Source organism: Procambarus clarkii, chromosome 7 (assembly GCF_040958095.1).
Source record: "Procambarus clarkii isolate CNS0578487 chromosome 7, FALCON_Pclarkii_2.0, whole genome shotgun sequence".
Classification (NCBI taxonomy): Eukaryota; Metazoa; Arthropoda; class Malacostraca; order Decapoda; family Cambaridae; genus Procambarus; species Procambarus clarkii.
Window position 1 is genome coordinate 10836026 of NC_091156.1, and position 15122 is coordinate 10851147.

Genomic DNA, 15122 nt, shown 5'->3' on the forward strand with positions numbered 1-15122 from the left:
AATTCAAATTCTGCTATAATGTACCTCATATGTATTACATAATTAGTTAGCTTAAGATCCTGGTCAAAACACTATGCATGTTAGTGGTTTTGCAAGAATTTACCACTCTATCACCACTGTATGTACTGTACTTCCACAACCCGATGTATCTTCTTGTATAAATAAATAAGTAAATAAATAAATTAATAAAATTAAAATAATCAAATCAAATAAAAAATCAAGTCAAATATTTATTCAGGTAAAGTACATACATACAGGGTGAGATACAAAACATTGATGTATTTATAGATAGAGCTAGTACATACAATGCCTAAAGCCACTATTACCCAAAGTGTTTCGGGCAGACAATGACAATGAACCTTATAAGGACCCTGCAATGGACTCCTACAGGAGTTCCAAAGGGAATAACCTGTTGTGCCTCCAACTGTGGTGCAGGAACTAAAGTCACCTGTAGGTGGGCTCACAAGCAGCTTTTTTCAAGGTGGCAGATTAAAAGGCTAAGAAAAACCTTTACTTGTGTGAAAATATATTTTGGTCTATATACTGTAGTACTTTCCTTGTACACTAAACACTGACTAGAAATGCTACAAAATAAATGCTTGCTACATTAATCCTTCTAAGCTTTTCATAAATTAATATAGCTGATACTTAAAATATACAGTAACGTTCATGAAGGTCAGTTCAAGGTCTGGTGACAAGATCCCATGCTATGGAAGACAGCTGTACTGGTGTATCTATCTCCCTTTATTTATAACAATATATACTTTTTCTTCTACATTCACGTGTAATTCCAAAACATTGAATATTCTTATTTCTAGGGAAGGTAAAATAAACAAGCAATTTGTATGATCTTGGTTAGTAAAGGAAAACAAATATTATTTTAATCCTTTGTTATTTTATCGGGGTCTGTATATTTTAAGAGTATGGAAAAATTTAAGAAATTATATAGCATAATATAAATGCCACAATAGTAAAGGCTTCTATGAATGGTTGGAGAAGACATACGCTCTCTTGATTCAAAAGATGAAATTTATGATATGAGTACCATATTTAAAGTGTTACTTTTTCCTCTTTTTCACATTGTATTTATAAAACATTTTAATTAAGGCAAACAAATGTGGTTGTTTCATGTTTTTCATAATAAATTTTAGTCTGAATATTACTCACATTATTCCAAACTTTATTCACATTATTGAAACATAGTTGAATTTTCAGAAAACTATTTATTAGAAGACAATAACATGTTATACATTTCTATGCAAATGATTGTGTAAAAACATCTGATCATATATGCATATTTTTCCACCAGAAATAGGGAAATGTGCAGAAAATATTCCTTGGTTAATAAAGACAAGAAATATGATAAATCTTGGCTAAGAATGCTAGAAATATAAATTATAATAAATCAAAACAAAAATAAACATTTGAGCACATTTTGAAGCTATTTATTCTAAATACAATTACCACAGTAGTTTTAGTATTGTGTGGACTACAGCAACAGCCTTACTGCCACAGAGTCATTCTTGTTTTTTTTTTTAAATCATAGTAATGATATGTAGCCCTTCAGGACCTTTGCTGCTAAATAATTACAGTATGTTAAGTTTACATACCTGTATTGTTCTTATGCACACTGCTTGCATTTTGGGCATGGATTTAATGGTGCTAGTATGAAAGCATTTAAACCACCCCGATGATTTAAGCCTCATAATGAGTACAGTATATATCTATCATATGCAGACAGGTAAAACTCTTCCTGAATTAACTTTGAGAGAAGGACGGAAAGCCAATTTGTGATTATTTATAATACTCATTTATTGCATCATTAACATGCATTTCCATATCCAAAAGATTTTATCCAATTACTGGAAAATTCCTTTTATTTTATTCAAAGAAGAATGATGAACAAAAATACAGTACTTAGATCAGTGATATACTATGACATAGTTATTAATATCTAAATGACCTTATTTGCCACCTTAAAATATTCTAGTTTCTATACAGTATGCATGAGCCATTTGCTTCACACACTTAATCACGTGACTATTAACAGAATTATAATATTCCCATTAATATAATGACATACAAGAGAATATAATGATAGGGAAGTCTGTAATGTGCAAATTTACAACAGTCACTATAGAAATAAGATGAAATTAATGCTAAAATATATAACAAATTACAACATGGAACAGCTCATATCTGGGAAAATAACTACATTTAAAAAGATAATATGTTTTTAGTATTTGTATCCTCTTCAATTAGAGACTCTTAAGAGTACTTTTTGGCGAGTTTATCAATACTTGTAATTCCAACATGTATGACAGTAAATTAAAAACATGGCAAATGGCACCTTGTGATGCAGTTAGTGACACATGCCACCTAGAGATGTAATTAGTGCTGTATGGCACCTGGTGGTGTAGTTAGTGCTGTATGACACCTAGTGATGTAATAAGTGCTGTATGGCACTTGGGGGATGTAGTTAGTGACATTTAGCATCAGCTAATGTAGTTAGTAATGTTTGACACCAGGTGATGCAGGAAATGATTCATGGCAATCTGGTGATGTACTGTAGTTAGCAATATGTGGCACTGGTGATACAATTGTGACATGTGACACTCGGTGATGCAGTTAGTGACCTATGGCACTTGGTGATACAGTTAGTGACCTATGGCACCTCATGGTGATACAGTTAGTGACCTATGGCACCTGGTGATACAGTGACCTATGGCACCTGGTGATACAGTTAGTGACCTATGGAACCTCATGGTGATACAGTTAGTGACCTATGGCACCTGGTGATACAGTGACCTATGGCACCTGGTAATACAGTGACCTATGGCACCTGGTGATACAGTTAGTGACCTATGGCACCTGGTGATACAGTTAGTGACCTATGGAACCTCATGGTGATACAGTTAGTGACCTATGGCACCTGGTGATACAGTGACCTATGGCACCTGGTGATACAGTTAGTGACCTATGGAACCTCTTGGTGATACAGTTAGTGACCTATGGCACCTCATGGTGATACAGTTAGTGACCTATGGCACCTGGTGATACAGTTAGTGACCTATGGCACCTCATGGTGATACAGTTAGTGACCTATGGCACCTCATGGTGATACAGTTAGTGACCTATGGCACCTGGTGATACAGTTAGTGACCTATGGCACCTGGTGATACAGTTAGTGACCTATGGCACCTGGTGATACAGTTAGTGACCTATGGAACCTGGTGATGTAGCCAGTGGTCAAACCTAAAATGAAAGCACACAGATGAGTGAGAATTAGACTGATTAATGACAAAATAAAATATTCAGCATGACAAAGTAATTATCCAGTGGATGCATAATTAACATAATTAATAAGGATAATAATGGTTGAGAGTAATTCTCAAATAAGTGACTGCAAGAGAGCTGATGATGCACCTAAATTATTACAGATAAGGTATCATAAACAGTGATAAATATGTGATATATACATAGAGTAAAGATATAGGTGTCAACATCCCTTAAAGACTGCTATTTCCTATCCTTTCAATAACTTCCATCATTCTTCCTATATTGTTTATCCGCAAAAGCCAAACCAAATTAGTTTTTATTCTTCAATAAGTTTGAGAGATGACCTTGGGTCCATCCTATAAAAAACACAACACTAAAACATTGCTCTGAGAAGATATTTTACATGCATCATTAGTCAAAATGTAAAATATAAATTATGTACATGTATCAATATTGTACACTAAATAGGGTGTCATTTGGGATGAAACCCTCAAGTGATATGAATATCCTGAATAACCACAATGTCAATTAAGAGAATTAACTCTATACATTTTCCCTACAATTGGTTATACAGTACTGTCAGAGCCTATGACATCACTTAGTTTATAATGAGTTACAATGGAAGTCAAGCAGCAATTTGCCATTGTATCCAAATGAGATTGTTTGTGTGTGTGGCCACAAGTAGTGGAAAACTTAGTATATATTAAAAGATTGACAGAAATCTGAAGGTTCTCAAAAGAAGTTACATAAATGTACATTTCCCAAGGGCATATTCAGAATCAACTTAGATAATGTCAGTTAGAGACCAGACATTACCATTTTATTTACCATTACCTCTTCATTTTACACTGTTAATTTTGATTGCATTCTAGCATTGATATTAACAAATAACAGGAGCTAAGGATTACTTTATAGAATTCCTGCAAACTATTAACTCCAATTCTAATAACAATTAATTTAAAATCACATAAAATTAACAAATTGACTACAATCTGATGTCGGGTTCTGAACTCGGCCTGACGAGCCTAATAAACACCAAAATGATTACAAACCTCTTTGCAATAGGTACATTTTATTCAAAGTACAGTAATATGTAATATAATGTAATGTAATGTAAAAATAAATATAAATATATACTGTATATATATAAATAAAGTATAGGGAAAGGGAGTAGCACCTCTGGCTGGAAGAAAGGGGACCCCTAGCCTTGGTGGACAGCACAAAATGCATTATTAGGGATGTTTAGGTTCCCTCCAATACAGTTTCTATGTTCTTTCCTTCTACCTTCTACCTCCCCCTTCCTTTTGTGTTTTGTTGTGCTTAATTAGATATTTAAAGGTTACAAGATGTACATTAGTTAATACAAGGAGTGTTTGTATTTTATATATATATATATATATATATATATATATATATATATATATATATATATATATATATATATATATATATATATATATATATATATATATAATACAGAGATTTAATGGTCATTACAACATTCACATGGTGATATATCCACGTAAGTACTGCAACACTAGTTTTGGTTACATCATTAAATTTGGATATTAACATTACCATATACCACTCTTTCTATATTTATAAAAACATTTCATATCATTGTTTCAGATTTAAATACTTTAAAGATCACTTAAATTCTTAGTTGTCGAGTTATTATTTACAATATATGCAACTGTTTGGCAATATTAACACATCTTTAGAAACCGTTGGCACAGATAAAAGTTGCAAAACGAGAGTTGTTCTGTAAATATACTCTGCAATTCTGTGTTGTGAAATAAGCTCACGGTAATTATGGTAGATATCTGCAGACTTGGCCAAATGACAGCATTTCCTGTTCGTGTCACCTATTAAAGAAGTTCTGATACAAGAAACTAACACAATTTTCTTTTCAGTTGTCATATATTTTATGAAGATAACACTTGATCTTTTCTACTAGATTCCTTACTTTTCTTGGCAAAACTGTAAATACACATCAACTTGTTCTTAATAGGCTCCTACAATAACTCATATTAATAGCTGCTTTCATTTATCTTTGGCTTCTTTGGCTTCCTTAGAGTCCTTTGAATCCTTCACATCTTTGGTTTCTTTGAAGTCTTTAGCTTCTTTCCCTTTTTCCTTAATTTCTTTGGATTCCTTAACATCCTTGTTCTTTTCATGGATAAGTGCTGCCTCACACCATGTTGCTCCCAGTTTCTTGCAGCCTTCAATAATACCATCAAACACCTCATCACGATTCAGGATTCCAGCAAAGAAATATCCCTATAGAAACAAGATATATAACTACTAAAGTACTTCTGAAGGAAAATTCAAATTTAACTAATATAATTTATTTACACAAATACAATTTTGTACAGATGTTAAACATTTAGACAAGCATTACAAATGTGACAACCCACTTGAGGTAAAAGCATTCTAGATCTTGTCCTAACATCAAAAGAGGGCATGATGGATCAAATTCAGGTAGGAAAAAAAGCTCACCCCTTCATGTGATCACAATATTCTAAGACAGATTACAATTATAGAAACCCATGTAAAGGCTCATGATTATGGCATTCTAGATTACCCTCGAGGAGACCTTCAAGGAATAAGAGGAATTGCAAAACACCACCTGAAGGGAGCTGATTAGTGACCATGGCATGAAAACATCATGGGAAAATTTCATGGTCATCACTGAACTCATTCAAAAATATGTGAAAAAAAATTAGAAAGAAAGGGAACTAGATAGATGAAACAGATAATAAAAAACCAGCGTTGATTGTAATGAAACACCAATTTCAGGGTGAGCCTTGGTGGCTCCCTGAAGCTACTACACTGATACAGTGCCATACTACTACTTTCCATCAGTTGCAGAGTTCTTATTGGCCTACCGTGCACCCCGCTCCAGAATCTGGCCCACTCAGAGAGGTGCAGGGAATGATGGCACTATGAAAACCTTTTATACTCCCTAGTTGTGTTTGCAGCAGTTGAGCTTTGGCTCTTTGGTCCCACCTATCAACTGTCAATCAACTAGTGTACAGATTCCAGAGCCAATTGGGCACTATCACATTTACATTTGAATCTGAGTATGGAGTCTGCCTCCACTACATCACGTCCTAATGCATTCCATTTGTTAATTACTCATACACTGAAAAAGTTCCATCTAACGTCCCTAAGGCTCATATGGGTACTAAATTTCCACCTGTGTCCCCTTGTTTGCATACCACCGGTGCTTAATAGTTTGTTTATCTACCCTGTCAATTCCTCTGAGAATGTTATAGGTGGTGGTTATATCTTCCCTAACTCTTTGGTCTTTCAGTGTCGTGAGGTTTAGTTCTAGTAATCTTTCCTCGTATCTCATACCCCTCCGCTTGGGGACTAGCCTGGTGGCATATCACTGTTATTCATGTCAGCCACTACCAGGGGAAGGCACCCAAGGAGGATAAACAATGTTCTAGTAGCTTTTCTGAAACACACCTTTGTGTTTTGTTATTAATGTTAAAACCACTTCTGTACTGTTGCTAGAACTACAGATTTCATAATGTAATAGTCTATGTCTGTCATCATTATCTCATTTGTTATATTTCTTGAACATTCTCACATATGTTAGCTCACTTCTCTTTGAGTATTAAGGGGTTTATCCTATAATACCTAAAAATATCTGTTTTCTATATTATTCTAAGTTTTTTAGAATGTTATTCAAAGAAATATTTAGAAATATTATTCTATATTATTCTAAGAAATTCTAAGTTTTCCCAAAATGCTTTGTATAGTAGTGGCTTCCTTTTTGTGTGTAATCCCTGTACCTACAATTGTCTCTCCATCTTATGTTCTTTGTATGCACATTCTTGTGAATAAAATTATTATTATTATTATTATTATTATTATTATTATTATTATTATTATTATTATTATTATCAACAATAATTGTTATAATAATTTACATTGAATATCTTATAATTCCTTATATATATATACTATATATATAATAATTATATATTATTATTATTATTTAATAATATATAGTAATATTAATAATAATATTTTTAATAATATTTAATATTTAATAATATATAGTAATATATAAGTAATATTAATTACTATATTATAATAATATAATATCATTATTTCAAATAAATGATAATTATATGTGATAAACATTATCCTTAATAATTGCTAATCATTATACTGAATATAAAACAATACAATTTTTACTTAAAACAATTATTTTACTGTTCTCTGTGAAGTACAATCACTAATATATATATATATATATATATATATATATATATATATATATATATATATATATATATATATATATATATATATATATATATATATATATATATATTTACAATCACTAATATATATATATATATATATATATATATATATATATATATATATATATATTTACAATCACTAATATATATATATATATATATATATATATATATATATATATATATATATATATATATATATATATATATATATATATATATATATATATATTTATATATATATATATATATATATATATATATATATATATATATATATATATATTTATATATATATATATATATATATATATATATATATATATATATATTTATATATATATATATATATATATATATATATATATATATATGTATATATATATATATATATATATATATATATATATATATATATATATATATATATATATATATATATATACACACTTTAAATCTTATTACATGCCTTACCATCCCACAGACATATATTATACTGTATATCTTTATCACATACCTTGCCAGTACCATCCACAGAGACTTCAATAGCCATGCCTCCTCCAGGTATCCAGGGATAGCTGTTTGCCTTTTCGATGCGTACCTCCTTCAGTGAAAGTTTCATGTTCTTCACTGACTGGCTCTTGCTACGCTCAAAGCACAGGAAGCTGAGAATGTGAAACATTTTAACATTTACACAACATGAGATTTTAATTGAAATAATACATGAGAAACTAGAATAATAAAGAATTATTAACACACTTAATTTTGATATATTTCCTACAAAGTGCATATATTGTATACATATATAAACTCTAATCCACAATATTATGAGTAATAACATTTCATTTGCTTTGATCACAGGGAATTTAAGCTTGGACCTGTTATAAGTGAGGTTGTCACTCAAGCAATAAGGTCAGGCCACATCTAAAAAATAGGTTTCTGCTCTCAGTCTGTGATTAAAACCTTTCCTAGAGCACCACAACAGTATTTCATGGTAATTCACCCTTTGCTCAAGTTATGTAAACTTCATTCCTCAATATCATGGGTAATGACATTTCACTCATTGCCTCATGTTTTTCTGGTCTGAGTTCAAATCTACACTGTTTTATATATACCGATATATATATATAATATATATATATATATATATATATATATATATATATATATATATAGAAAAAATGTTTTTCTCATTGATATATGTCATTAGGATTTCTTTGTGATCTGATAAGGGTGTGAACATCTTTACCCGCAGGCCATAGTGTAGCCGGTGGGCCAGCTGTAAAAATCCTGGTTGTGCACCAATGTGGGCCTGGTCTCTAGAACCTCCCAATGAATTCAATGGTTAGTTTACTTTTGTCCTATCATGGTTGAGTGGGATAAGGCAGGTCTCTGGGAATCACCAGAATGCTGATTTAAGTTACCTCAAAATGATTATCTCATTGATATGATAAATTCATGCGATTGTGATAGAGGGGGAGTGGGGAGGTGGACTCGCATTGCCTGGGTCTGCCTGCCTGTCCGTCTCTGTTACTCTCACTCACTCTCTCTCTCTCTCTCTCTCTCTCTCTCTCTCTCTCTCTCTCTCTCTCTCTCTCTCTTTCTCTCTCTTTCTGTCTCTCTCTTTCTCTCCCTCTGTTTCTCTCTCTCTTTAACTCTCTATCTTTCTTTGTATCTCTTTCTACTGTATTTCTATCTATGTGAATATTTATGTTAATTTTACTGAGCTATTTTCATTCCTAAACATCTTCCCAACTCACTATTTTCATCATTAACACAAATGAATTGAGTAATTTGTTCAATTAAGTGATAAAGCCTACAGACACAGCATTCTTAATTTTATTTCAAACTTCATGTGATTTCATGAAAATTGGATGTGGAGGTAGGGTTTCATGCTAATATTTCTTAAAGTGTTTAACTTAGGCCTACCCAGACCACTCTATGTCCATCCTGTACCCCAAATCATTCCTTCTGTAAATTTGAGTGTGGCTAGCCAAAAGAATTTGCTCTTCAACTTTGAAAACATAGAGACAGATAAAGAACATTCTCTTTTATAACAGATATATACACAGGCTTTCTGTCCCTGGCAAAATAAGTTAAATAAAGGCATGTATAGATTACATTGAAACCCTTACATAAAATAGTCTTGCAGTAAACAAAGAACAATAAACACTTAACTTTGAAAATAATAACAATCTAAGCACATAATATCTAAAGGCACCTTTTTCCAACTAAAATTTCTGAGAAAGTATGTTACATTCTTTCCCAGAAAAATTTTAGTTATCAATCTCCAAGCCTTCCAGTGTCAAACAATCAATGATTCTTGAAATATTTGTTGAAAAATTCTATTGGTTGAATTAAGTAATTAAAATATTTTCATTTGCAAGAAGCTGGGTGTGGTGCTCCTGTGGTCTTGATGTACAAGTGGTTTCATTTAGGCATTTAGAAACATCAAATAAAGGGTTTATATATGCATAAGATAATAATGAAAAAACAAGAACAGTAGTATTATATAAAAATTGCAGGTTAGGCAATAGAGTATTCTAACTACAGTATATAAAAATCATCTCCATTACATTTAAAGCAAGAAAATCCATGCAAACAGATCCTTCCATTGCTTCACATCTATGCAACTTGTGTCATTATAGATTATAGAAATTGGTTTAAATGCTGTTAAAATAAAATATATTCTTTAATTCAGTTTAGTTTCACCACTGCCTACTGCTGATGCAGTCTTCTCCTGCTTGTATGATCAGAAACCATACTAATACTGCCAGATACAGTTAGTGGAGGACCAAAAAAGTAAAACAACAAACTATTATATGTAACGGCAACTGAAATATGATAAAATTATACATATAAAACCTTTATAAAAGGAAAGGCAGTATATAAAAATTTAAACATCTAATTCATTTGATAGGTAATGTTGAAGAAGAGTTTTAAATACACTGAATATAGATTTATAAAATAGGCATAGGGTGGTAAAAGAAAATATTTCTATGATTTAAGAAAGAAATGTTTAGATATTCTCTGAATGATTTCATTTTTCTCTGAGGCTATGGGCTAGCATAAGCCCATACAGTATATATATCCTGTATATGAATGACAAGCTAACGTTTATTCACAGGAAACTTGGATTTTAGTTTTTAAATGTTTTCCTCAGTTACAATGTCTTCATCTGTAATTATGTCTCCCTCAGTAATTATGCCTCCCTCAGTAATTATGTCTCCCTCAGTAATTATGCCTCCCTCAGTAATTATGTCTCCCTCAGTAATTATGTCTCACTCAGTTGTTATGCCTCCATTAGTAATTATACCTCCCTTAGTAATTATACCTCCCTCAGTAATTATGTCTTACTTGGTAATTATATGTCTCTCTTTCAGTAATAATGTTTCCCTGAGTTTACCTGAGGGCCACTAATACTAGTGTCAATTATAATGTCTCAGTAATTATGTCTCCGTCAGTAATAATTTCTTCCTTAGTAATTATGTTTTCCTCCGTAATTACTGTACGTCTCTCCGTAATAATGTCTTCCTCAGAACAATGACTTTATAAAAGAATGGAATGGAGGCTGTGGATGACGTGTGCTTTGCTTAGTCACTCAAGTTAAGCACTCTTTGGTCTGGCTGGGTTGTGGATGGGTGATAAGATGAATATAGAGTCACCTTTAACTTGGTAAAATTATTATGGGCATAACCAATACTTTACATAAAGAATGTGTTGATATGTTACAAAATAAAATATGTAATTACTATGATATTTGGATTTTGGTATTGGTTAATGAGTCTCATAATCAAACGATAAAAATATTTTGATGTGAAGAAAACACAGACGTTAATGTAGTTGAAAAATGGCCACATGACATCAGAAGCGCTAAGAAAAAATTTATGAAACACCAAAACACTGAAAGCCAGTACAAAGGGCCATATTACATAACATAAGAGAGAAGTTAGATTTAATTTTCTGCTGAACTGTATCTGACTACAAACAGCAAAATGTAATATTCCAGTAAACAAAAGTAACAAAGTGAATTTTACGAACATCAGATGCTCCTGCAATACATTATTTCCAACTAAGCTACATATTCAGGATTTTATGAGTTTAATCGTATTTTTTCATACATTTGAAGACACAAGCTACTGGAAGTGAGTACAACAAGGTCACAGAGAGGTTTGGAAAATTAAAAACATATTAACAATTGGTAAAAATATATACCTGTTTTTAAATAACTGGAGTGTATGGAAGAGGATTCCATATCTCAGCTTTAGTTATAACTAATTTACTCAGAATTAATGCTTAACCTACTGGTCAGCGCCTATTATGATAAAAATTATATAATATATACAGAAAATATCCAACTTAACCCCTTGGGAAACCAGAATATTGTTAAGGCAAATATAATGGAACTCTATAATAAGATTGTTATCAATAATATTATAAGCAATTTATAATGCATAATAAATAAATGTATACTAATGAATAATGTATTAAATAAAATTAATACATTACAATGTATGTAAATGTCAATGTATAATAATGTATAATAATTAAATTCTTTTTCATATAAGGTAACTATGCTCTTCATGAAAATTATAATTTTTGTACTTTATAAATAGAGTTGATATTTTATGAAAATTACAAACTATTATCCTCATCATATTAAACAGATTAATAACAACCAGTGTGTTAATTATGCTCATTAATACTCCATTACTTTAATTAAAACTAGATCTGTAATACTAGTAATGATTAATTTATTATGTATTAATTATAATAAACACAATTCCTTGGTATATTGAAATTCAAGGAGAATTTCAATATTAAAGCAATCCATTTTGCAATTCATAAGGATTGTTTAAATGATATTCTACTAATCCAGAACCTATTTAATCATTGTCTACTGGAAATAGATACTGTACAAGGGTCCCTGTAGTACAGACGAGTTCATTCTCGACACACAATAGAGAATTCCAGCTTCGATTACTGGGCGGGACAGAAATGGTTGGGCACATTTCCTTTCACCTAATGTCTCTGTTCACCTAGCAGTGCGTAGGTACTCAGGAGTTAGTCAGCTTGTTGTGGGGTTGCATCCTGAGCGGGGTCAGTAATTCAGCCTTGGGGGGAAGGATCTCGATAAAAGCCAAAACGTGTATGGATACACTCTGGCTTCCTGTCACCCCTGACACAATAAATTAAATTATTATAAATGTTTATATATTATGCAAATTGAAAAATGCGCCCTAGATTCTTACAAAATGTACCTAGATTATAACTAAGAGCCAGGGAAAGTGGATTTCTGGTATGTAGGGTTTATCAAGAAATAATTTCCTTCATATCAACAATTAAACCAGTGAATGAAACTCTTAAATAATCCTCAATGCTGTTGGTGAAGTCTGAGAGAGTTTCCATATACAGTACTGTATCTGATTGAATAAATCCCAGATTGCTTCAACTGTCAGCTTTCTCTAGAACTAAATATTATAATTGATGGATAACACAGTTAATAATGCTCCTATGCTTTCCATTGGCACATGCTTTCCATTCCCATAATAAAATTTGATGGTGTTGCACCTACTGATGGTGTTAAGAATTATGGTGTGAAAATGAAGGAACACTGAATTGGATATTTAGAGAAACATATTTTAATTTTATAAAACATCGATATGTAATAACAAAAATAATAAAATGATACATAAAATCACTCTTACCCCACCCCCCATCATAAAAAACCAGCATTGAATGTAATGAAACGCCATTTTTTGGATGAGACCCAGAGGCTCCGGGGAGCCTCCGGGGCTCCCCCCAGAAAAGATTATAAATATTGATAGTCATCTTTCTAAGCAAGGCACTTGGTTGTTCCCTGAGACCAGATTCTACTGGTTCTCTTGGCAGGATCTGCAACAGCACGATCTGCAACAGTCATAGCTGACCAACATTCCATATCGATGCTGCAAAGATTTGTTAAAATGCTGCTTCCAAATCATATTAGAAGTAGGGCAAACAAGAACATTTTCATCCACCCAAGAATGCCTTCAAGATGGTTCATTATAAATACTCAATGTCCTTCCAAGAGCTCTCTGTAACTATCAAATTGCTTTGCAGGCACAACTCCCTACTGCCACTAGTTGACAGCAACAGCTCTGCAGCGGGGCAACCCTGTCTCTAGCCTAGCAACATTCAACTTAACTACCAAGAGAAGAAATACTTCAACAGTGAAGAGCAAAAATGTGGTGCCAGAAGAAACGTCAGGAAGTGATCAGCAGTACCAGGAACTGTGCAAGCCTGTCACTACCTTCAGTGAAATAATGGATTTTGGGAACTAGGTATACCTAGGGTTGTATCCAGGATTTATGCTCAAGGATCTCAAAGTGGTTCATGTATAATTATAACACACAAACAAGCAATTTAAATTGAGGGAAATCTGACAGAGTGTCAAATAAATGTCTCCGTCAAAAAAGAAATTTAACATAAAATAAAATGAAAATTGAAAAGTAGGCATGTGCCATACACCCACATATTCTCCCTACTATTTCCATCACTGACTATGATCCATCAGAAGAGAAGACAGTCGTCTGGAAAATAGCCTGCCCAAGGCAACATAATGATGGTGCAGATGAGGAATCAAGGTATGAATCAAATACTAAAACCATGGAGCTATGGAGCTATGCACAGAACACAGCAGAAGCGAATGTCTTATGTCTTAAGACTGGCAAACTTTACCAGACTCATTCTGACCACTCTGCAAAGCAGCTAGAATATACAGGCCTTATTGTATAGATCACAAACCAATTTTATGAACAAGGGTGTGTGTAACCCACTAAGACAACTGACCATTGCTGAGACCACAAACAAGGAGAAATGGTTTCAAGCTCAACTAGCCATAATATAGAAAACAAAACAGGAGGTACTTTTTAGCCCATAGAGTTAAAATATATAAAAAAAATATTAAAAACAATACCTGTACATAAATTCATTCTTACCCTTCTTCCCCCTCCCCCCAAAAAAAGAAAAGAAAAAGTGTATACTAATAGTCATCTTTCTGAGCAAGGAGCTCAGTTGTTCCCTTAGGCCAGATCCTACTGGTTTTCTTAACAGGTCAGTGCTTCCAAGGGTTATTAACCCATGGAACTACTGATGTGCCAAAGCCATAAATGCCAAAACACTGCTGAATTTCAAAATCCAGCGCAATAGAATCATCAGGAGAAATGTGAGGACCTTTGACAAGCCACCTGCTTCCTGTTCTTGTTGAGGTGACAAAAGAAATAGTGGCTCTCAGGTAAATTCGGATAAATTCAGATTCTCAAATGTTGGGAAAACTTTATGCCAAGATAAATTAAGGAAATCCAACACCAAGTCAAAATACCAAAGGGGTTCCAATGGCACATGGGGCCACAATTAGGAATTTCTGGTTCAAATCCCAGGTGGGACAGAAATGACTTGGTGTATTTCCTATCACCTAATGTGCCTGTTCACTTAGGAGTAAATAGGTATTCAGGAGTTAGTCAGCTTGTTGTGGGGGTGGCATTCTAGGAAGGATCAGTAGTTTGATATTTTTTGGAA

General features: G+C 32.5%; 1 protein-coding gene across 3 annotated transcripts in view; it reads right to left on the bottom strand.

Moving 5' to 3' along the window:
- Window positions 1–509: 509 nt before the first annotated feature.
- The window catches only part of LOC123761297 (GRAM domain-containing protein 4), a 115119-nt gene continuing 100506 nt past the window's right edge, over window positions 510–15122 (bottom strand). For all 3 annotated transcript variants that reach the window (XM_069312859.1, XM_069312873.1, XM_069312866.1), the window contains 2 exons: window positions 8080–8227; window positions 510–5559 (listed from right to left, as the gene is read on the bottom strand). In XM_069312859.1, the coding sequence (XP_069168960.1) occupies window positions 5323–5559; window positions 8080–8227 (385 nt within the window). In that variant the 3' untranslated portion in view covers window positions 510–5322. The remainder of the gene's footprint in view (window positions 5560–8079; window positions 8228–15122) is intronic.